The 24,512-nt window shown below is 40.6% G+C and overlaps 1 protein-coding gene across 3 annotated transcripts; it reads right to left on the bottom strand.

The window, feature by feature from the left end:
* Window positions 1-241: 241 nt before the first annotated feature.
* On the bottom strand, window positions 242-23,808 carry PRRC1 (proline rich coiled-coil 1). 3 transcript variants are annotated; one of them, XM_071455098.1, is made up of 9 exons: window positions 23,674-23,808; window positions 17,618-17,734; window positions 14,382-14,771; window positions 12,982-13,139; window positions 10,694-10,796; window positions 7,498-7,661; window positions 6,096-6,199; window positions 3,398-3,500; window positions 242-1,781 (listed from the first exon to the last, which is right to left on the bottom strand). In XM_071455098.1, exons 2-9 carry the CDS (start codon window positions 17,712-17,714, stop codon window positions 1,572-1,574), a joined length of 1,329 nt encoding a protein of 442 aa, XP_071311199.1. In that variant the 5' UTR covers window positions 17,715-17,734; window positions 23,674-23,808; the 3' UTR covers window positions 242-1,571. The 3 variants fall into 3 exon arrangements, with proteins under 3 accessions (XP_071311199.1, XP_071311197.1, XP_071311200.1); XM_071455096.1 differs by lacking the exon at window positions 23,674-23,808 and adding an exon at window positions 23,454-23,592; XM_071455099.1 differs by lacking the exon at window positions 23,674-23,808 and adding an exon at window positions 23,260-23,386.
* Between the last annotated feature and the right edge of the window lie 704 nt (window positions 23,809-24,512).

The following is a 24,512-nucleotide window of genomic DNA, read 5'->3' as shown; positions in this document are numbered from 1 at the left end:
ACTGCAAGCTGAAATTACAGTAAGTGCAAAGATGCCTTTGCTGCATAACGACAAAGAAAACTCTTTGTATCACCTCTTTGGTTTAACAGGGAAAGAAGAAGTCTCAATGAGGACCTAAAGATTGAGAGCTGGATCTTGTTTGCTTGTTTAGCATGTGACAAATCTGCAAACTGACCATGCAAATACAACTTCAATAATGATGTTTCATCATCTGGAATAAAAACCAAGCCTTTAGAATAGATGCAGTTCTCTAGGGAAAACATTTATTCAACTGCTTTACAGAGTAAGCCAATTAAGGCCAAATATATTACTTGGAAATAGACAGGCTTTCACTGGGTACAAATATGAGCTGGCTTAACAGTATACTGTATACAAAATGTTCTTTGAAAGCATCTAAGAAAGGTAAAGGCTGAGCAATACAAGCTGAAAAACTGCTTAAGGCAAACAAAAAGTATTTGTTTATTCTTTGTTTCTTAAAAAAGTAGTACCAAAATATTTCTTCACAATTACTTCCATATTTCTAAGTAAAGATTTAATATTGTGTGAGCATGGATGGAAGATATTTATAGCCACAAAAAAAAAAATCAGACACCACTCAAAACTTATATGAGAAACAGTGAACTCATGACATCATGAAAGCTTTTAGACTTAAAAGTGTTTAGAAAACCCAGAAGAGCAAAACAAGTGATACACACATGACCATTTTCCATAATCAAATTACTGACAACTGTAAATACATAGAAAAGATTACATAATTACATATAACAGATGATGTCTGGAAGCACTGGAGTAAATCGTGTAACTGAAACTGCTGAGATGATTTCATGTGGGGAGTGCAGGACCTGATCTAAAACCCACTGAAGCAACTTGAAATTTTGTCTGTGGTTCTTCAGCTGGCCACGAATTCGATTACTGTTACATAAAAAGCAGAAAGATGCAGCATAGAAAATGAAAATTCAGAATTATTTAGCAACGACTTCAACTAACAAGGGCATGGATTTGTGCTCTTCTTCAGCAGCTCACTCTTAGGTGCTGTAGAGACTACTTGGCATCACTCCTGAGAACTACATACAGACACCAACCCAAGGAGGTGGTAAGTATCCCCTAAACACATGCCCCGAAAACCACATGTAATACAGAAGGTAGTCTCTCTGGATTGAAATCCATATATAACGTACATGTTATGCTGTCAACATGTTTATATTACTAATATAATAGAAATAGCTAAACAAATATCCCCTTTAGAAAGAATACTAACTAACTGTCTCAGCAAATGGCTGGTTAAGGTGTCACACCACAGCACATTCCAGTTAAAAAACTGCAATGCTGCCCGTAGCAGTCATAAATACATGTTTGTTTGATGAATCATACTGGAAATCACACATTAGCTAAAAACTGCACTTGCTCACTTCCACTCCTGGAAATCATCGCCTCCACTTCTGAAGAAGCAGAGGACGGTTTGAGAGTTAAAATCACAAATCTCGCGTTGCTGAGCACGGGGAACACAGGGCCTTCCTCCCGCTGGCCCTAGAACCAAACCCAGCGTTCCTGGCGTGAGGGCGTCCCTGCTGTCACACGGTCCTGGGTGGCAGCTGCTGTTTGTACATCCCTGCCAGGGCCTTGGCCGCGCTGTAGATCATCTGCCGGCGGGACATGCCCGTGAACACGGCGTGCCAGTCCGTCCTGCTCGCGTTCAGCACGCTCTTCTCCAGCACCTCGCCCACCGTCACCAGCAGCCCCGACCACCGCAGGCTGTAGTCCTGAGGGGTCAGGCTCTTGGCCTGCGTGTAAAAAAGTTGGAGAGGCGGTTACTGAAACAGCCTGGGATTGGTAGATTTGCGTCTGTGGTCAGATTCAAGCGAATTCCGCAAGAATCGTTCTTGTGTCAACAGACCTATGTGGAAAATTAAAGGGAGTGAGAAGCAAATTTGTCACGGACATATTTTATGAAAAATACTTCTGCTAGGATTTTTCTCCTGAGAAGCTGAGAGGCCTCAGAAACGATATGTAAACAATAATTATCTGCTGCTGTGGAATGCAACAGGTGCATCTGTGATTGGTCTCATGTGGTTGTTTTTAATTAATGGCCAATCACAGTCCAGCTGTCTCTGTTCAGTCACAAGATTTTATTATCATTCCATTCCTTTCTACTCCTTGCTAGCCTTCTGATGAAATCCTTTCTTCTATTATTTTAGTACAGCTTTAATATAGCATTTTCTTTTAATACAATATATATTATAAAATAATAAATCAGCATTTTGAAACATGGAGTCAAGATTCTCGTCTCTTCTTCTATTCTTTTAGTATAGTTTTAATACCATTTTCTTTTAGTACAGTATATATTATAAAATAATAAATCAGCATTCTGAAACATGGAGACAAGATTCTCGTCTCTTCTTCTATTCTTTTAGTATAAATATATCATTTTCTTTTAGTACAGTATATATTATAAAATAATAAATCAGCATTCTGAAACATGGAGACAAGATTCTCATCTCTTCCCTCGTCCTGGGACCCCTGGCAACGCCACGACACAAATTTCAGGTATTCAGAAACTGGTGCTGCTGAAAAAAGCCCCAAAGTTACTATTTGCTATCCCAAAACCACATCTGAGGATTCAACCCCGAACAGTTTTCTGGTTATAAATTCTTCATGGAAACATTTATTTCAAAAGAATTTTCAGGCCAGAGTTTACTGAAGAATGACTCATATCTGCTGTCAGGCAACATGCAATGACTGGAGTAATTACCAGTCTGTGTCCAAAGAAAAATAAACCACCTCCAGAAAAACTTCTTTTGGTGGTATTTGAGAACCGCACACTACTGCAGCTCATTCCGTTATTTTCACTCAAATGAACCATGGTATTTCCAATATTTAAATATTCTGATTTCAGATTTGTACATCTTTGCCAAAATAGCACATTTGAAATCAGCCTTGTCTTTCAGCTGGAAACTCTGTGTGTTCACAGGGGACTTAAGTCCAAGTATTGATCTGGAAAATGGGAATCTTGTTTTTAGGAATGAGTTATCAGAGAGTACAGCATGCTGCCTGCTTGGTTAGTATTTCTGCTTAAATAGGAGAGTAAAACTTGTGATAGATATTGCAAATATCCAAAGTGACAGATATTGCAGAATGAGACTCTTGACTAAGAAAAGCTTTACTATAAATGTCTAAAGATTAATTCATTAACATGATGCAAAAATATTTTGCAAAAATATTCATAAATAATTCATAAGCATGATGCAAAAATATCCTCTTATCATAAATGAAAATATTTAAGTCTAATAACTTCCAGTAAGAACTAACATCGTAACTAAAATGAAAACTTCAGTCTTATGTCTCAGCTGTTAATTGGTAAGAAAACTGAAAAAGGAAAAAACTGAAAATACGTTCTCACCTGCTGAACATATTGCAAAGGCACTGGTGTTGCTTGGGTGAATGCTTCCAGGTGAATTCCATGAATTGGATCCTCAATAATCAGACATCCAATGTCAAACCACCTGCAGTGATGTGCAAATTGTTTTATTTCTGAGTACTGAGGATCACTCTGGTGAAAACCAACGTGCTAGAAGTTGAATGATGAACATTTTACAAGCCCTATTACAACTGCAGTAATAATTTAATAATGAAATTCATCAAACTGTTGTGGTATTTTGCAAGTGAAATTTGTGTATGTCACTTTTCATCCATCCATCCATCCATCCATCCATCCATCCATCCATCCATCCATCCATCCCTCATAATAGTGCACGTATATGCATGTAAAATGCATAAAATACACAGAAATACAAATTACATGAAACTTACAATCAAAGAATAAAAGGAGAGCTGGAAGGGTGGGTGTGTGGGCAGACATAATCCCTTGGCCACAGGTATTCTATTAATAATGAAGTTGCTGGTATTTTCTTGTCTTCTAATGTTCGCATTTTTATCCATGGGATGGGCTTTTATTTCTTTTTTTTGGACAGATACTCTCCTTTTGCTCTATTTTTTCATTTAGCATTTTTAGTGCAACATAAATGAGGAATTTTCTAAAGTAAATAGGAGTAGGAAGAAGTTTTAATTTTTGTTTTGCATTTATTTCCATCTAGTCTGATTTAGACATTTTATTGTCTTTTCAAAGAGGATTAACTATGACACTCATTATTAGTAGTGTGGGTAATTACTTGAAGCTCCTCTCCTTTGGGCATGTACAAGCATGGTAAACAGTGGAAGAAAACTATTTAGGTTTGCATTAAGAAAAACAGCATTTTCCCTAATGTTTTGGCATTTAATTATAAAGCTGATTCAAGAATTGCCTGTCAAACAACATGTTACAAAATCAAGTTGCAATGCATTTTGAAACAGCATTTTTGTGTCTGTGGAGTGCAAGTTAGATGCAATAATACATTCTCAGTGAAAGGAAAACATAAAATACATTATTTGATAAAATCATATTGTTCTACATGCTGGAATATCTCCCAACATCTCTTCTGACACAATTTCAGAGAGAGAAGGGGGGATGCACACCCCAATGCACAAACTGTTAGCCAAATTCCAAATTTTACAGCTCCTTAATTTTTTTTCAGCTCACTCCACTGTGTTTTTACATTGTGAATCTACAAAGCCTGACAAGGATTTCTTTATATTAAGGTCTCAAGAAGCCTGGACAAAAAGCTGAACGTCATCACCAAAACCAAGCCTGCCAAAATACTTCAGACAAATCTTCTCCTTCTTTCTCCTCCTTCTCCTTCTCATTCTCCTCCTCAGTCTCCTTCTCATTCTCCTCCTTTCTCCTTCTCATTCTCCTCCTTTCTCCTTCTCATTCTCCTCCTTTCTCCTTCTCCTTCTTTCTCCTCCTCATTCTCCTTCTCCTTCTTTCTCCTTCTCATTCTCCTCCTCATTCTCCTTCTCATTCTCCTCATTCTCCTTCTCCTTCTTTCTCCTTCTCATTCTCCTCCTCATTCTCCTTCTCATTCTCCTCATTCTCCTCCTCATTCTCCTCCTCATTCTCCTTCTCCTTCTTTCTCCTTCTCATTCTCCTCCTCATTCTCCTTCTCCTTCTTTCTCCTCATTCTCCTCCTCATTCTCCTTCTCCTTCTTTCTTCTCATTCTCCTCCTCATTCTCCTTCTCCTTCTTTCTCCTTCTCATTCTCCTCCTCATTCTCCTTCTCCTTCTTTCTCCTTCTCATTCTCCTCCTCATTCTCCTCCTCATTCTTTCTTCTCATTCTCCTCCTCATTCTCCTTCTCCTTCTTTCTCCTTCTCATTCTCCTCCTCATTCTCCTCCTCATTCTTTCTTCTCATTCTCCTCCTCATTCTCCTTCTCCTTCTTTCTCCTTCTCATTCTCCTCCTCATTCTCCTCCTCATTCTTTCTTCTCATTCTCCTCCTCATTCTCCTTCTCCTTCTTTCTCCTTCTCATTCTCCTCCTCATTCTCCTTCTCCTTCTTTCTCCTTCTCATTCTCCTCCTCATTCTCCTTCTCCTTCTTTCTCCTTCTCATTCTCCTCCTCATTCTCCTTCTCCTTCTTTCTCCTTCTCATTCTCCTCCTCATTCTCCTTCTCCTTCTTTCTCCTTCTCATTCTCCTCCTCATTCTCCTTCTCCTTCTTTCTCCTCATTCTCCTCCTCCTTCTCCTTCTTTCTCCTTCTCTTCTCCTCCTCATTCTCCTTCTCCTTTCTCCTTCTCCTCCTCATTCTCCTTCTCCTTCTTTCTCCTCATTCTCCTCCTCCTTCTCCTTCTTTCTCCTTCTCCTTCTCCTCCTCATTCTCCTTCTCCTTTCTCCTTCTCCTCCTTTCTCCTTCTCCTCCTCGTTCTCCTTCTGATTCTCCTCCTTGTTCTCCTTCTTTCTCCTTCTCCTTCTTTCTCCTTCTCATTCTCCTCATTCTCCTCCTTCTTTCTCCTTCTCATTCTCCTCCTCTTTCTCTTTCTCCTCCTCTTTCTCCTTCTTAATCTCCTTCTTTCTCCTTCTCTTTCTCCTTCTCATTCTCTTTCTTTCTCCTCATTCTCCTTCTCCATCTTTCGCCTTCTCCTTCTCCCTCAAACTGCCACCAGCTCCTTACAAGGAACATTCCCAACGTGTCCCCACCCTCCTGGGGTAAATGCAAGGCTCTCACTTGTCAGGAAGCAGCTCCTCGATGAAGTTTTCCACTGACACAGCAGGCTGCTTCTCGTGGATCACTCCTGTCCGGCGCAGGCTGTCTATCCTCTCCTGGGCTCCCTGAGTGGCAACACAAGCTGTTAGACAAAACTCTGAACCACAGCTTAGTGCTGTGCTTGCAGATCAACCCCAAAAGAACCCCAGAACACGCTTTTCAAAATGACTCAATAGGGAAAAAACCCAACAACCCCAACTAGTGAAGGCCAGGAATCCCAAACAGTAACAAAACCTATGATAAAGCTAATTAATTTTTTTTTAGTTTTTTTTTTACATTCCAAGAAAAATACCCAGGGTAGCATGCAAAGAATTCCTAATCTGCGACAAGAATTCTTAACCTGTGATGGTTTTAACTCTCACTTAAAGCATCAATGTATATTTGTGTTACTTTGACATTTCTACAACTTAAAAACTTTTTGGGTTTAGAGTCTTTAAGAGCTTTGGACCAGCTTTGTAAGAGCAAGGGAAAGAATCCATTTGTTGTCTTACATATCCAACTAACACACAGGAATTACTCCCCTGAAAACTGTTATCACTCTGAAGTTGTAACAGAAATATATACAAGACACTGCAGGAGATAAATAAAGGAACATGCACATTATTCTGCTTTATCTCAATATAAAATTGCATCAGATAATACACTGCTATGAGAACAGGCTTTACTCTGCAAGCACTGACACAACAGGCAGGGGGAAAGGCTTCCTTTTTCATGAATTTTTGCTTACATTTAGTAAATAGAGTATGAAAACAGCTGTTCTCAGGATTTTCACTTATTGGCCAGAACTGGTGAAACAACCTTTGCTAACCCCTCCTCTAGGATGGCACAGCAGTTTGCAAGGCTGCTCAGGGAATTCTTATATTTCAAAGAGAACACCGATCTGTTCAGAAAGATCAAATGTTAACCAAATTGTCTTTGATCTACAGAATCAGCGGGGAGAAAAATCAATCTTGGAGACTTTTCATTTCTAACATTTCCAACATGATCTGCTGGTAACACACGAATACACTGACATAGGGACCCTTCACTTGCTGCAAATGTGTTTGCAAGAAATCTTGAAAATATTTCAAAGAGAGAGCTTTGGATCGAATGGTCCAAATTAAGGAAAAAAAGACAAAAAAACACCAAACCCACAAGATAACAAAACCAATGAACCAACAAAAAAACCCCCTCTACCCTGAACAAAACGAAACAAAAAACCAAACCAAACAAACAGAAACACCCCAACAAACAAACAACAACAAAAAACCAAAACACCAAAAAAATCCCCAAAGAAAATGTTTACCTATCCCAGAAACTGAACTTTACTTTACAGAAAATGAGATAATTTTGCATGAATTTCTCTTTGCTACTACTAACTTACCTTTAAGCCTGCAGCATAGCCCACAGGCTGTGGTGCAATGTTGGACTGTGCAGCCTCTCCAGTCACAACAGCCATCCCAAAGACCTCTTGAAAAGCATCCCGAATTGCTGCAACTTTCACCTCTTTATTGGAAGTGACCACTATGTCCAGCTCTCCCCCAGTTCCTGCAAAACAATTTTGCAAAGTGATCTGTAAAAAATACATCCACGCATGGAATATTCCTCCTTCCCACGGCAGCATAGTTCAAACACAGTTCTACGTCTTCTCCAGCTGCTTTTTCTCTTTCTCATGCACTGGACAATAATTCTTCCATGAAGCAAAAGCCATTTAAGTTAGGAACTGAAATTCAGATAATAATTAAGGATACAAGGGTGAAAGACAGGCAGCAGGAACTAACCTGGTTCAGCACCCAAAAAAAAAAAATCCTACCACTCATTCAAGATGACAATTCACAGAGCTTTAGGAAAATAACTCAAGGACATCCTTTTCCAAGGATGTTTTGGTGTCCTGTGAAGCATCAAGGAATATTGCAAACTCTTATGAATGGGTTCAAGAACACTGATGCAGGTCATAAAATCCAGTGAACAGCTGCCAAATTACACAAGATTTAAAAGAAAGGCTCCCATTACTTTTTAGTTGTCCTTGGAATGTGAACTTCAGTGTCATTTTATTGCTCTTTTTAGATTTTAAATATCTGTGGAACCAAAAAGCTTGTACAGAGTTCTAAACATTTCCTGTAGGGTTATATCTCCATAAAGAAGCCTGAGCTCTCACTAAACTTTTTCAGAATGAAACAAAACAATTCATGAATTAAATCTAAAATCATCACAGAAGACTCAAGCACACCTCACATCTGTCTGTCACAGCTGGATCACTTTTATTGTGCAGAAACACATCATAAAACTCATCCCTGCTGTGAGAAGCTTTCTCAAGAACAGCTAATTCTTTCCTCAAAAGTGGAACATGACATCAGGCAAAGTGCCTAAGTAAAATGCATCAACCACACAAGCTTACAGAGTTTGCAGTATTTATCCTGATTCAAGAAAAGTTCCTCCGCTGATAAGGGTAAACCCAAACCTTAAAATTTAATGAAAAAAACAATTAACTTTTTGGCTCATATTTCTCAGCAGACCTCAGTTACAGGAATCATCTTATTTTTATGAATAATCACCAGATAGGCTAGAACCTCATAGTAAAACCTACTATTTGGGGGGTTTAGGGTAATTTTTTTATAATTTTATTTATCAATTGCTTTGCTGAATGGAATTAGGTGTACAGATCACTGAACTTGGAGCAATTGTTTTAAATGCTGTGCAACTATTGGACTAAAAATAATTGAGAGTATCTTTTTTTCATTGATTCCTTCTTGATATAAATCAATTTAACGTAATTAAACAAGTGCTTAAAATTGACTGCAGGCTTTTACTGAAGTTAGCCTCGCCTGACTGCTCAGGAACAAAAATACTGTCCAACAGCTTTTAATGAAGTTAAAAACTGATCCATAGCATGCTAGCAAATTACTGCCTAACAGTTTTAAGAATGGCAACTGTGCCTCATGTCTGGCTGCAGAATACAGAATATGTTCTTTTGTATTATGGATCAGCAAATATCAAAAGCATCTATTTTTTTTTTCATCAGAGATACTACAGAACTGAAACAAAGATTTACATGGGCTAAAAGAAACCATTTTGGACAAAATCTAGTAAAATGGAAACCTAAAATATAAGAACTAGATGCACCCTGGTAAATTCAGGGGCAGAACTCTTACATCAGGTTAAGCTCAGACACCCTGAATGTGAAATTTCATTGTACCTTGTGCATTATAAAGTGAAATTACAGTTCCATATTTAATTTAAGATTCCCTGCTGTCTTTTGTTGTAAATGTACTGCTGTTTATGCTTATAAGGAGACCATTTCCTGTCTAGATAGAAATTGTCTGTTCCAGGAGTGCAGCTCAGGTAACATTTTCACCCTGTGCCAATGAAAACAGTTCAGCTCTTTTCAAGAAAGAGATTACAGAAATACTGTTTGTTCAGATGACGGGGGGAAGAAAAAGATTTCAACCACCTCATCCAGAAGCTTTGGTAATTTCAGGTTTTGGCAATGAGGAACACGAAATTCCTTTGGCATTGCAGTAGGGAGAGCAGAGAGAAGTGGGGCTGTTGTTAAGGACATGGTTTTTGTAGAATACATTTCTACAAGGAAGTACAGGCTAAGTTTACAAACCTCTGCCCCATTTTCACAACCTGAAACTACAAAAATAATGGAGTACATATGTGGCCAAGATATATACAGACACTCCCCCTTCCAGAACTTTAGAGGTAACTACTGACTTAATTTACTCAACCTAAATCCTACAAACCAAGCGTTTTATTAGTATTACTTCCTCCTCCAGATAAAGTTGTTCTGTCAATAAACACTGGGTCAAACTATCCAGGATACCAACAGATCCTGTTTCTAAAAAAAGGGACAGTGATGACTGCAATAGAAACCTTAAATACACTTTGTCAAATTGTGTGCATAAATCAACATTTACTGTAGCTTTGCCCTGCATCCTGCTACTCTTCTCAAATATCTTTAGAAGGCATTGCTGGCTGGCCTCACTGGTTTTATTCCCACTCCCTCCTCACTGGACAGCTGCTGGGAGATTTTCCCTTAAATGTAAGACAATTAACTACTATTCAATAATTAGGTCATCTTCCCCTGTCCTCTGCACTAGTGCAGCAGTAGTTTGCTGGGTCACCTAAAAGGTTCAGCTGAAAAAAAAATAAAAATCTCAGGAAAACAAAATAATAAAAAAATCATTTTTAATGGTTTTTTCTCAGTCTTAGCTGTTTCCTGACCAGCTTTTTTCATAGGCAGAACAAGGTCAGTACTGCCACACCTAGGAGGGGGAGCTGCTTATCAGGCTCCTAAGAGAAAAAAAGCCATGCCAAAAAAAACAAAAGCAACCAAACCACCACCCTGGACAACTGGTGCCTTTTGCTTGCTTATTTTACTCTCAGGTCAGCTACGTGTGACATGCAGTGTCCTCCTGTAACACAAAAAAATGTGAGTAACACAAAGCTTTTCTTTCCTGTTAATTTTCAATCTGTAACTGAAATGCTTTTACACTTCAAGTGTACAAATAATGGCTATTGCAGTAGCTTCTCCAGGATTTGCAGGCAATACCTGATGGTTTATCATAAACACTTACTGATATATGGAACCATGCCAGGATCCAGCGTTGTGATCATGGTCTCCACTGAATGCTTGGTTTTATCAAGAACAGATTTCACCATGGGATTCTCAGCTACACCCTAAATTTAAGCAAATACATTTCCATATTATTTTCCTGGGTTGTTTTTTTTTTTTTTCTCCTCAGGAAATTCAGAATGTTACAGTTAAAAAACCAAAATATTAAGCTGCTCTGTAGTATCTGCTGTGCATTAGTCAGCAAAAACACTGAATATGACTATCAGTGCATGGCTTTTCTGTTACTACCTCAGGTTTAAATATTACCTTCCTCATTAATGCAGAAACAGCCCTTGCAAAGCCAGGCAGTGCTTCTCCAGGTAGCATCCTGGCTGCCTAACTAACATGAAGGCATTATACAGATGGTTCCTGAACACTGAGACTGCTTCTACCTGTGGAAGATGCCTTTTATGTGTTCATCTGCTTAGCACAAACAGGGTGAAACAATCCGTATTTTTATACCAATCCCAAACATTAGGTTATTGCAACAATTATGTGGAAATCAGTCTTGGAACTTCAATGGGACTGCTCAGGTATCTCTGAAGAAACTGAAACAGTCCCATTTGATTCCAGACCATTAATTTGTCAATTTTAGATTGTCACAGTTTTCAGTGTTACTGAGCTTGAAGGAAATCTGAAAGAAAGGTGTATGATTTCTTAACACCAGAGGAAAAAGGGTATATCAAATTACTTCAACAACAGAAATAAACATAAGTGGGGCAACTACAGCATGAGCTCCTCTACAGGAAATTCAGGATGCATTTCTGTAAAAATTACCACAACATGTCCCAGATTCTGGCTCACCTATAAAAAGCACATACTCTGATGTGAGCTTACATACATCATGAACTTGATGGTTTCAGTATAACTAATGATTCCTCGGTCTTTTACTTAAGAAATTCTCAAGCAGTGGTTACTGAACACACAGAGCACGTGGAATGCTTGATACTTCAACCAAAATCTTTTTACTGGAGTCAGTAACACAGACTTGCTCCATAAACAGAAACAGGACACGTTCTGGATGGCAGCACTAAAATGTGGATAAGATTGGCTTTCCAATTAATTTGCAAAGCTCTGGTACTCTAAGAAGGGCTGAAGAATCATGTTACAAGTAAAATGTTCTCTTCTAGAACACTGCCACCTACTGCAAATATTAGGAGGAACATAAGGACTGAATGGAAAACATCGTTTCTTAAAGGAAGAAGGAAAATGTGTTTTTATGATCATGAGAAGACATTTCTCCCTGGAAAGGGCAGCATGACCACTCTGCTCTCAGTGTACTGACGGAGAATTAATGTTCCTCTTTAAGACTGTATCAGTGGAGAGACAGAAGGTTCAGTCTGCCATGTCACAGACAACTACTTCTGCCAGGTTTTCGTGCTTGAAAGGGACTGAAAAGCAAAATTCTTCAAGTGCACTGGGACAATAATCTTCTTTATTCTTCCTTCACATTCAGTGTGAGATGGGACAGAATGTGGCGCTGCTCTTGAAGACAGCTCCGTGTTGATGTACAGCCCTCAGACCTTCTTGCCACAATATTCATGATGCCACTTACATGTAGCATCTCTCTTTCAGCTCCAGAAAGGTTACAGGCTAATGAAATTCTACTAGCTGATGTTGGTGCTTATTTCCTCTGTCTGATTAGATGGCATCACAAGGAGAATCTGTTCTGCACTGTGCATTCCATGCCTTCTAGCAGACTAACCTTACAAACACCTTAGATGCTTCCTTGTGATTGAAAAAATATGTAGCCTGTCTGTCCTTGAAAAAAGACAAAATATAACTTGATTGTTATAGATGACTTGCATCTCACAGGAATCAAACTCAGTTAATTAGGAAGTTATAAATGGGATATGCAAAGCATTTAGGTAAGGTAAAACAGACTTATCTTTTTCTACATACATTCTGCATGCAGTCTTTGTGAAGTAAAAATCACCTTTCAGGACTTAAAGGGCTCTAGAATTTCATCTGGTTTAAGAACATATCCATACGGAACAGGCTTTATCCCAAGTTCATATCACAGCAATCAAAACTAACCTAGAACACCTGCACTTGTACAGTCCCCTCTCTTCTATACAGAGAAGAAGTAAAAGCATAGTTTCAGCAAACTGCACTATTAAAAACAGCCACCTTGCACATGAGGCTGGAAAAAAAAATTATAGTAACGTGCACTTAAAGAGTGCAACACGTCTTCCTGTAGTCAGTACAAACTGGTAATTCCTCATGAAGGCAACAGAAAAAAACCCCTACCTTTATAAATCCCCAAATTCCTCCAGCAGGTGTTCCACTCTGGGCAGTAGATACTCTGGGATCTTCATGCTCCTCAGGAAAAGTGATTGCAGAACCAGCCCCAGGAGACAAAGATGAAGAGAAAGTTGCCTGTTGAGTAATGGGATCTGCCAAAACACCTGTAAGAGAGAAATACAAAACACAAGGGTTTAATTTGTTATATTGAAGCAACATGCAATTGTTTAACAGGAAAACAGCAGGAAGAATAAAACAATTCCAGGCAAATTCACCTCAATTCTTGGAGGCACAAGAACAGTTCTGCTTTTTAAAGGCTAGCAGATCTAATGAATGCAATCATACCTGCTAAGAAAATTGAGACCGCTTGCACATTATGTCCAAAGTTAAACAATTATTCTTTCTCTTATGACACTAATTTAAAAGCTGTTCTTTTTATTGTATTCAAATTTTCATAATAAACTCTCAGTAGAGAGGGGCAAGTGTTAGTTTCTGAACAAAGGCACAGGAATGTTTTCATACAACAGGAAAAGTAAATTTTCTAACACCAAGTGCTGGAAATCAATAGTAGTAGAAAAAGGACGGAAGCTTTACATATTTTGAAGGAAAACAAAAGAAACTAAACAGTAGAAAAATAAAGTCAGACCCTCTGCCCTATTACTCAAGCTTATTTTAACAGATTTTCCAACACTAGCCTTAACTAAGAGTTATTTTTATTTTATGCTGCACAATTGATAGCTCTTTTTAAACATCCTCCTAATACAGACTACTTAAAAGAGATATCACCAGTGATAATAAAAGCTTGGCCCAACTGCAGCTGAGAAGTTTCCACTCCACAAGCTGAAAATGACATCAGTTCAGCAACCACAGCAACTGCCTGCATGGAAGGCATTTATTATTATGTATTTTTAGCTATCCCAATGCAATTTCGTGGCTGGAAACAAAAAAAAAAAAAAAAAAAAAAAAAAAAGAAAAAAGAAAAAAGAAAAAAAAAAAAAAGAAGCTGGTGTCATGTGTCAGACAGCTTGTCAAGAGACAGATTTTCAGAACAAAGCCCTGAAAATTATGAGTTTATTGTCATTCTGGGGAAACATAATGGTTGAAGGTGGCTCTCTGAGCTGAAGAAAAGCTGGCCTTTGGTGTGCAAGGTAACAAAAATAAAAGTTCCCCAACAAAAGATTTTCCTGTGAACCTGAACGCCACCAGAACTTACAGTGGACTCTGTCCTGGACCATGAGTGTACTTTAAAGGCTATTATACCTTGATCTGAGTAGAACTACATTAATTAAGAGTATTATCCCTTCTAAGTACAACTAATTAGGTGAGTACACCCAAAAGAACAATAAGCTACCAAGGAGATCCTCGGCCTGTCCCACGAAGAGGACAGCAAAGAAATAAAGAGTTACCTGTGACTGGAGGAGCAGAGAATGAAGGCATCAGTGGGCTCTGAGGTGCTCGGCCAGCGTGACCTCTGGTGATATCGTAGGTGGAAGACATGGAAAACCCTGAAATGGGGGGACTGGTGGGAGGCGCAGGAAGGCCAGGGCCAGCAGCAGAGCTCAGAGGAGGAGGAGGAGCAGAGAACTGGGACACGGGGGTGCTGAAAGCCGCAGGGGCAGCAGGAGGTGGGATGGGGCTCTGGGGTGGTGCAATTGTAGCAGCGGTGGCAGAAGGCACAAGTGGAAGAGAGGCCGAGGTCATCATGGGAAGAGGAACTGGGGACGCTCCAGCCGGCAAGGGGGGTGAGTAGGCAGGAGAAGATGGCATGCTTGGTGTGGCAAGGGGGCTGGAAAAAGCTACAAAAATAAGGGGGGGAAAAAAAAAAAGAGAAAAAAGAATTTTAGAAGCCTTGATCTCAGAGATTCAGTTATATATTTTGTTCAGACATTTCAGTTATATATTTTGTTCGGTTATATATGTATTGTTCAGACACTTCACAAATAATTTTTTAACCAGTCAGGGTTTTTTTTTTTTCCATTCAAAGTGAATTTGAAACTTCTGCCTGAGCTTTCACACAGCACCAATGGCACTTAATCCTTGGTGACAGTGTCTTGTAGGACACGGCTCTTTCTGCGTGACCCTACTTGTCATTAGCTTAAAAAGACAAGTCAACGTTTGACTACTGAATTTACAGCATCTGAAACCTGCCTCAGAAATTTCTAGCTAGCTCTGTTATTCCTGAATGACTGCTGCATCAACTGAGGATGCAGGAAGTGCTCATCTTCACACACTCCTAATACCTGGGAGGGTGGGAGCTGTTTTAGAGGTGTGGCACTGGAAAATGGACTGAACCTCAGGCAGCTCTCTCTTCTCTGGCACTCATCTCCCTGATCCCTCTACCTTCCCCGTTTCAGCTGATCCTTGGATAAGCCAATTTTCCTGTCTATAACCAAATTAAGCCAGGAAGTTAAGTCAGAAAAACAGAAATTGCCTTTTTTGCTGGCAGTAACGTGCTAAACCAGCTTCAGCATTTCACTGGCCTCAGCCTAAACACCACAGTCAAATGATATGCAAATCACACTAATGCCATGGACTTCAAACTTGGTCATATACACACATCAGTAAAAAAATAATTGATCATCCATTCCCCCATGTGAAATCCCTTTATCTATTGTTTACATGTACCACTGTTCAGTATGTCATGTGTATTACAAAACATACACAACAGAAATTTAAAAATTATGAGATAAAGAGAAATGAAAAATAAATTCTTAAAGAGTAAAAAACATTTTCTGTTTACACTGGAAATTGTTTTGATAAGATCCTATCAATATAATAATATAGTTAATTAATAATGGTTACAATACTACATAACACAATCATTGATAGTAACTTTTCAGGGTGAGCAGTGCAACTGAAGAAACCTCAGCAATTTTTACACCTTGGTTTAACACCTCATGGTGCAGGAATTTAAAGGTCTGGTTCTACATTCAGACTATTCTGATGCTGGGCTGAAAAAATACACCTCACAGAGATCCACATGGAGGAATTGCCTTGTTGGCTGTGCTTGCTGTACCGTGCTATTCATTTCCCACTTCCACCCATAAACCACACATTTCCTTGGAATTTAGCTGGCAAATTTTCATCTTCCCTGATGTCCACAAACTGCCCTTGCAAGATGAACGTGCTGCATTTTTTAATTTTAGTTTTATTTTTAATGAGTGTGTTCAAATCCCACAAAAACAGTTTGGAAGATGTTCACACAGGTCGGGAAATTCTCTTTGCAGGTTGATGTCTACAGATCTGACAGTTTTTATGCAACACTGGCATTGGTTTTGGCTGCAGAAATGAATAATGATGGAAGTGATTTCCAAATATCAGTTTTGAAAATGGTTTCTCAAAAACATGACTTTCTTATGAAAGTACTTCCTGTGTCACTCCTTGTTGAAATGTCACCTTTACCTGGATGGGGCAAATTATGAGTGCATATTTTTTTGAAAATATCAACTAGGCAGCAGTTGAAAATATCAACTAGTCTCAGCAAATCTGAGACTTTTTGTTAAAAAAAGTTCATGTCCACATTAATTTCAACAACTCTTTTAACAGACCTTGCCACTGGTAGCAAGCAAACCTCTGCCACATAAAAAAAAATATTAAATCTTTTGTGGTTACTACCTATGTAAGTAGAAAATACTGCCAAAAACGTACTATTTAAAGACCATTTTTATACAATTAAGTTTATTGATGACATCCTGTAGCACCTCATGCACTTCTGGCTCTGGTTTCTTTGCTTGTGTATGAATGAGGCAGTGAGTACATTTCATGCGTGCTAACATCTCTGGCCAGCCTACTCCAGAATCCATTTTCATCCTAGCTAAACCAACTGCTCCCTCATAGGTTACATTTCCACAGTTTTAATTTAAAAAAAAATAGCTTTTATTATACAACTAATTTAATGTTGTGGGCTGAGATCTTGTCAGTGTATTTGCTCCTTTAACATCTGACAAAACAGACTGCACAAGTCTGATTTAACAATGCCACATCTGCCAAAAAATTCAAAAATGTGGTGTTCAGAATCTTGTAAAAAAATGGCTTTAAACTGGATGAGGGCAGATTTAGGGCACTTATTAAGAAGAATTGTTCCCTGGCAGGGTGGGCAGGCCCTGGCACAGGGTGCCCAGAGCAGCTGGGGCTGCCCCTGCATCCCTGGCACTGCCCAAGGTTGGACAGAGCTTGGAGAAGCTTGGGATAATGGAAGGTGTCCTGCCATGGCACAGGTGGAACAAAATGGTCTTCAAGCCCTTTTCCACCCAAACTGGATTGATTCTGGGATTCTATCAGTATTAAAACACAAGTCATTATTCAGGTTTACCACTATACCCTGTAAATCTGTTTTAACTCCCTTCTATGCCACTCATCTAACTGTGATCTATAGCAGAAAGTATTATTTCCCTAGCCTTGCCATCCTTAAAAACTACAAGTGCATCCACATCACTTCCTGCAAGAGTTCCAAGAATTAAAAAAAAAAAAACCTGCTAAAAATATTCTGTGCGAAATCAGATGCATCACAGATAAGGAGCCCACTTCCATGATTAAGAAACAATTTTAAATCCTTCCAATTAGCCTGGAGAAGAGAACTGCAATTATGCTGATTGCAACTGGTTTTGTAGTGCTTCAGAAGACTGAGTGAAGGTTTCTGCACCTAAAGTGACAGGCGTGGCAGCAGCAGCAGCCTCCCCTGCTGTGCTCGGAGGGGGAGTGCCAGGCGGAGTCGTCTCTATCCCACTCTCTTCCATCATCTTCCTTCAGCTACAAAAAGCTGTGAGGGGAAAAAAAAAAAAAAAAAAAAAAATATATATATATATATAAAGTGAAATAAGGGAAAAGATTTTAAATTCGAATACAAAGGCCGCAACACAATTATTTACATTCCTGAACAGAGCAGGTAATTCAAATACCAACCCTAGGGAAAAAAATAGAAAACCGCTGACTTATCTCAAGTGCAAAATTATCCAGTTTGTCCCCCCTTCTCCTGTATCTTCCCTTTATTTTTAGCACTGTGATAATACCTCAAACTTCCAGCCTCTTTCTAAAAGCCTTACTGTGCCTGCCCAGCTACTGCTTCCAAAATATACTGGTGGCACTTGGAAGAATGATAATTCAGAAGTGATTACACATCATAAACCCCATACCCCGTTGCAAGAAAAACTTAACTACAGGGTACAATCCTGCTGCATTAATGCACGACCTGTTGCTTCCAGCATGATAAAAATTATACTGACACCAAGTTTTCCAGTACAGCCAACTCCTGGAAAATCCATACACCACCCTTCTCTGGTGATGTTAACAGAAGTGGAAGTAATTGAAGGCTTTGGTTTTTATTTTGAAGGCCAGAAGAATCTTTTGATATATTTGAATAAACCTTTAAGATGTACTACTTTTTAAAAAATTCACAGTATTAATGTAAAAGGTCTCAGAAAAGTAGAAAAATATTTTCATGAACACCAGGAGATTTTCAATGCTTTAGTGCAGCAGCAGCTTACAAGAAGTCCTGCTTCTTCACAAGTCTGGTAAATTACCTGTACCACTACCTGAGGCAGCAGTCTCCTTGAAGAACTTATACTGAAATGAAAGTCTTGTATAAAAGACTTGCATAAAATTACTTTTGTAGAAAGTAATTATATGTATTAAAAATATATAGGCTTAAAACATTTTCTGCCATATTGATTACATCAATGGCTACTGAAGACTGCCAGCTTATTGCCTTTCAGAATTCAAAGGCTTAAATAATTTGTTGAATAAAAATACTCACATATATATATATAAAGGAGCTCCACTTATAAAAACACAGGGGCTTTCCTCTGTTTAAAAACAGAAGTAAAAATTCCTCATTCTCTCATCGTTGTATCAAAGGTGTATAAAACCCTCAGCTTTATGTGAAGGAAAAATTACTATTATTACCAAACTGAAAAATCCAGAGAGCAGGACATCAATGTCAGTCTTGACAAGTGCACTCAAGAGTTTCCAAAATAAATGAGAGCATCAAAATCACACAGCAGAAGCCACAGACCCTCTGACAAATTAGTATGATCTGCATTAAGTGATTCAGGATTAAATGCTTCAGCCCAGCCACGGGGAGCAAGTCAACGTGGCTTTATGTGCAGCACTCTTCAACAAATTCTTGTGACAGATGGATTTTGGGTTCTGAGCATCTCTAATTCACTTAAAGGCTTCTCTTCAGATGGGATGAAAGGGTCAGTAGCTGCCCGGTGGGGAACAGACTGTCCTCACAAAGTACATCTCATCAACCCATAAAAAAGAAATACGAACTCTTCCGTTAAACTTTACTAAGGGCAGAAACTTGAAATTTATGATTTTTGTCTTTTAATCAGTCTACAGGAGTTTACATTCCTCTGCACAGAGGTATTTCTTAAGTTATTCTTCCAGTTATACACTGCAAAGGATGAAAGAATTTTCCACTGTGCAATTAAAGTAATCACTGACCAAAACCTAGAAACATTTTTTTGAGGCTCTTCCAATGTGCTGCTTGATTTCACCCAATGCCATGATTAAAAGCTGCTGAGAGGTGCTTACTACTTAAAATAAATTCTGTGGCCATGCAGAATTACTGGTAAAGTTCCACGGAGCAACTTTCCAAAAACTCTGTGCAAGGATTTTTCAAATTTTCAGAAACTTGTTACAGTGGTGGTGCTGGGGGGTGGGAGAAGGGGCAACCCCCCAAAAAGCCACCTGACATCTGGAAAATCAGGAATTAGTAGAAATACAAATAACTCTGTAGCTGTTCTTTGCTTTTAACTTCGCAATAGGAAAGGTTAAGGACAGAAACAATAATTCCAAATGTGCAAAAGAATCATGGCAGCTGCTGAAATATGCTAAAAATCCCATATGGAACTGCACAAACAACAGCTTTCTGTACACTGATTTTTCGACATGATCCACTTGCGGTTTGCAGGTACTGCATTATGAAAAAAGTAAATAATTTAAAGAAAAAAATAAGGGCAAAGACCAGGCACAGGAAGGAAAGCAGAAAGCACAATGGGTAACTTAAAGCTAATAGCTCACAGTGTTGAAATAACCCAGCACCACAGATTGTTAAAATGATCCTACAGAGTGTTTATGAACGTATCTGGGATACCCAAACCCAGCAGTGTGAGAGGAATGGGTGGAAGGAGAAAACCATGGGAAAAAGGACCCAAGAAATCCATCAGCAGTGTTCAGTCCTCAACAAAAATTCCAGAGGGGGGTTCCCAACTTCCCTCAGGGGAGATGCAGGGAAAAGGTTTCCCAGTAGGATGAGCCTACAATTTCTTAAGGACTGTCTTTTCAGTGACTTGGGAAAAAACCCAAATGCTATAATAATAACTCTTCACAATCCAAGCCACAAACACACTATTTGCAACAGGGAGCACCTGGAAACTCAGCCTGACTTCCGAAGGAAGTGACTTTCGTGCCTTTTTGCAAACTAGAACATTTTGGTTTACTGAACTGACGGGGCAAAGGAGAAACCCAGAGACAGGGGAAAGTGAAGCACATGGAATTGAGGTGAAAACAATTTCAGTACTGCCATCTAGTGATTCGCGACCAGAAACTGCAAATGAGATAATGCCACGTCTTCCTAGAAGGAAATCCTGGTTTGTTTTTATATGGAAATTAAAAAGTAGGGATATGGTGATGAGAAATACAGAACAAATGTATTTCCAGTGATCAGTCATCCTTACAACAAACCCTTTAGGAAGTAGAAGCATGAATTTTGTTTGACCAATTATTTTCTTTTAAAAAAACCCTTTTCAGTACAACGAAGACACTGTAAGGATGATGCTAAATCCTCATATTACACAAAGGAAATACAGTACACCCACAAAGTCTGTCTCTAGAACTGATTCTCACCAGCTGAACCTCATCCATTAGTCTAAAACAAAATCTCAGCCATTAACCTAAATCTCAAACCAGGTATTTAGGCTATGTATACTGAACAGAAAACCAGACTCAAACTCTGACTGAAATTTTTAACAGGGCTTGTGCTAAAAGCAGGAAGTAAATAATTTGATTTAGAGACTAGAATGGCAAGTTATTAATCTTTTCACTTTATTTTAATAGAAAGTAATTACATTTGTGCTAATATTTTGCAATCATCTTAACGACTTAACCACACTTCAAAAGCATTCTTCAGGTTATTACTCTAAAATACAGACATTCACAGCTAATGGTAAGATTACCTACAAATGGGAGATTAGCAGATTTCATGTGGATAAAAACACATCATCTAGAATCAGCTACACTTCAGAGTTTAAAATGAGGTGTATTTCCAGTCATCTTTAATTGATCCCTTCTTCTGTTTCAGTAGGTGCTCCTGCTAATAAAAAACCCACAAAAATCCCAAGCAAAAAGCCAAAACAAAACAAAAAACAACCCTCCCATAAAACCCACAAAAAGAAACCACAATATATTTAAGCACACTAAGACAGGAAACTGCTCTCTAAATAGAGCCTAAAATGAAACATAACCACTAAGCTAGAACACTAAATTGAAATGTCACTAAACGTTTTGACTTTAATCACACTAGGCATAACTTTTAATCAAGTTTTCACATGCTGCAGGCACTGCTCGTGGCTAAGCTGCACCTCCAGAATGAGGCGCAGCTAACACCAAGCAAATGGCAACACTCTTCCAAAAATGAAACCAAACCAGAACTGGCCCCTGAGCACGTTTAAAACTTTCTTCTGAAAAGTTCCTCGTGGTTTTTTTTCCCTCTCACTTTAGAAAGGGAGAGCACTAAGGAAATCACTTTTCTCCGTGCAAAGAAAGCGCACAGAGAGGCCATCAGTTTAATCACCTCGTGTGAACTACTCGTTCCTAAGTCCAAAGTCTTAATGAGAGGTAATCAGGAGAGGGGATAAACAACACAAAAAAAACCACCCAGCAGACCAACACCCCCAGAACTCTCCTATATACCTGATTTCTGAGGCTTTGGGCTCTTTACTAAGGTCATACCTCGAACAATGCACCTGGGTGTGAGGTGATCCCTTGACTTGAAACTGAGGTGGCAGATAACTTTTCATGATTGAAGGCCTTAGAGGAGGAAACTGAAGCTAAGTCAACTTTCCTCCCAATTCACAGTGAAGCTGATTGCACCAGCTAAACAGTACTGTGCACTTATTATTTTGGGGCTCTGTTTAAGTTGTGCTTCCTCCAAGTTAACATGGGCACTTCAAAGATGTGACATAAGCTAGAAAATCCACAAATGAAATAACTGTGCAACGGCCTAATTTGCATGCTTCGTGGTATAGCTTAATGAAGAATCTGATGTATTGAACTGTCAGTAAATAGTGAAAAATATTCACACTAAAAGAGAGTAGGTTTAGGTCAGATAATAGGAAGAAATCCTTGACTGTGAGGGTGGTGAGGCGCTGGCACAGGGTGCCCAGAGAAGCTGTGGCTGCCTCTGGATCCCTGGAAATGTCCAAGGCCAGGTTGGACAGGGGTTGGAGCACTCTGGGATAGTGGAAAGTGTCCCTGCCCATGGCAGGGGATGGAACAAAATTATCTTTAAGGCCCCTTCCAACTCAAACCATTCTATGATTCCACATTCATCACATAAATTATGTTAACCACAGCACCTACATAACCTTTCCACCTTAAAAGAAACCCCAAAAAGCAACACCAAAGAAGCCTTTTCACCAGTGTGCAAGAGAACTAACATACACCAGGACAGCTGGAAACACCAGGCATGACAGCAAGGGCTGTTGGCCTTCCCTTGCCATTAGTGCTGGCAGAGTCCACAGACACATAAACCCAGCAAGCTCCATTTTCCCAAAGGCTGCCTGACCTCATCAGAATCATTAGAATGTCAATTATTTCACATTTTCACGCCACTGCCAACCCTCAGGATTTGCAGCAAACTACACCACCCCCCCCCCCCCCCCCGCCTCCCTTTGCTATCAAATATTTCAGTATCACAAAATCCTCTCAAAGCCTCACACACCAGTGATGGCTGCAGCAGGAGAACTACATCTTGAGCTGAGTAACACCGTGAAACAACAGCACCAAAGAAACAGCCAGACCCAGCCCATTCCAACAACCCGCTCCCATCGTTTTTCCAGGGTATGGATATCACAGGGCGTGATGCAACAGCTCCAGCACTTTCAGAGCTATTCTCCCAAAAGAAATAATGCGGGTTTTTTTTAATGCGATAATAAAACCAAATAAATCATACAAAGAGCAAATCATGCCTCCAGAGACACCACAAGAAAGCAGTAAGGCTCCTGAAGCACCATTTCCCTCCGGCACTAACAGAAAGTGAGGATGAACCCGCAGGCATTTTACCAGGACCAGCACTCCCATTCCTCGCTGCGGGGCTGGAATTCGGTGCCCCGAGGCTCCGAACAAGCCGGCACCCACACTCTCCACGCAGGAGGAAACCCGGCCTGAAGCAGGAGCACGACGGCACCAGCAACCCAAGGAATCACCGGCATAAATCGCACCGGGAATTCTGCGCAGTGCTGCTCCCCGATCCTCACCTCACAGCGAGCCTCAGCGCTGGCAGCCCTCGGAGCGCAGGAGCCGCCGCAGCCCCGCAAGGACGCGCCGGGTCAGAACACGAGGAGGGAACCCCGCACCTCCCGCAGCCGCTCCGGGCCCCGGCACCGCCCGGCCCAGCCCTCCGGCCGCTCCTCCCCGCCGCCGGGAACCACGCGTCAACAACGCGGCGCCTCCTCCCGCCGCCAAAAGTGCCCTCACCTAGATCGATCCCCCCGTCCCGTGTCGTCTCTTCCCGGCCTTTCCCGTCCCAGGGATACACGGAAGGAGGCCGCAGCCGGCACCGCCTCGGACTTCAACTCCCAGCATTCTGCGCGTCGCCGCCGCCGCGCCATGCCACGTCTCTCACGGCCGGGTCCAACGGCCCCTCGCGGGGGGGTCGCACCCCCGTCTTGCCCACTCATCTTGGTTCGCTCCGCACGCATATAAAAACGGCGGCGCGGGCGGGCTCTCGGCAGCGCCACGTTGGCGGCGTGAGAGAGAGGTTGGGGGGGAAATGTGGGTTTGAATTACGTAGTGCCTTTAGAGTTCAGCCTTAAAAGGATAACCTTACGACGCAATCGGGCATCCTGTGTAGATCTCTAATTGTAGAGATTTGAAGTACGTCTCGGTTGAAGTGATTTGTTCACAGAGTGAATTAGGGTGGGAAAGGCCTCTGAGGTTACGGAGTCGAGACTGTGACGAGCTAGCTCCCTCAGCCTCTCCTGGGACTCCATTCCCTTCCCAGGTCCGTTCCGTTTCCTGGCCACGCTGCAGCCCCTCCATTGCCTGCGTGAGGGCCCAGAGGGGACCCAGCCCTCGAGATGTGGCCTCAGCAGGGCCGGCACAGGGACGGGCCCTGCCCCGCTCCTGCCGCCACCGGAGGGCCGGCACAGCCCAGGGGCCATCGGCCTCTCGGCCCCCTGGGCACCAGCGGCACCGTGGGCATGAACTCCTTCCCTGCTTACGAGAGAAGGAAAAACTACATGGTTAATTAAGCCATGCAGGATTGACACTCCATTAGGCTCTCATTGCAGCTAATGCAGGAATTTGGAGTGTAT

This window comes from Agelaius tricolor, unplaced genomic scaffold (assembly GCF_023055355.1).
Source record: "Agelaius tricolor isolate 1412-34295 unplaced genomic scaffold, bAgeTri1.0.p SCAF_44, whole genome shotgun sequence".
Classification (NCBI taxonomy): Eukaryota; Metazoa; Chordata; class Aves; order Passeriformes; family Icteridae; genus Agelaius; species Agelaius tricolor.
Note: the sequence above shows the minus strand (reverse complement) of the source record. Positions and strands in the feature narration are given on the sequence as shown.

Excerpts from the sequence above, each read along its gene's own strand:
- PRRC1 (XM_071455098.1), bottom strand. The coding sequence starts at position 17,714 with ATGATGGAAGAGAGTGGGATAGAGACGACTCCGCCTGGCACTCCCCCT. Across the intron at positions 13,140-14,381 it reads CTCTGCTCCTCCAGTCACAG|GTGTTTTGGCAGATCCCATT; the intron begins GTAACTCTTTAT and ends TCTCTCTTACAG. Across the intron at positions 3,501-6,095 it reads GAGGAGCTGCTTCCTGACAA|GTGGTTTGACATTGGATGTC; the intron begins GTGAGAGCCTTG and ends ACATCACTGCAG.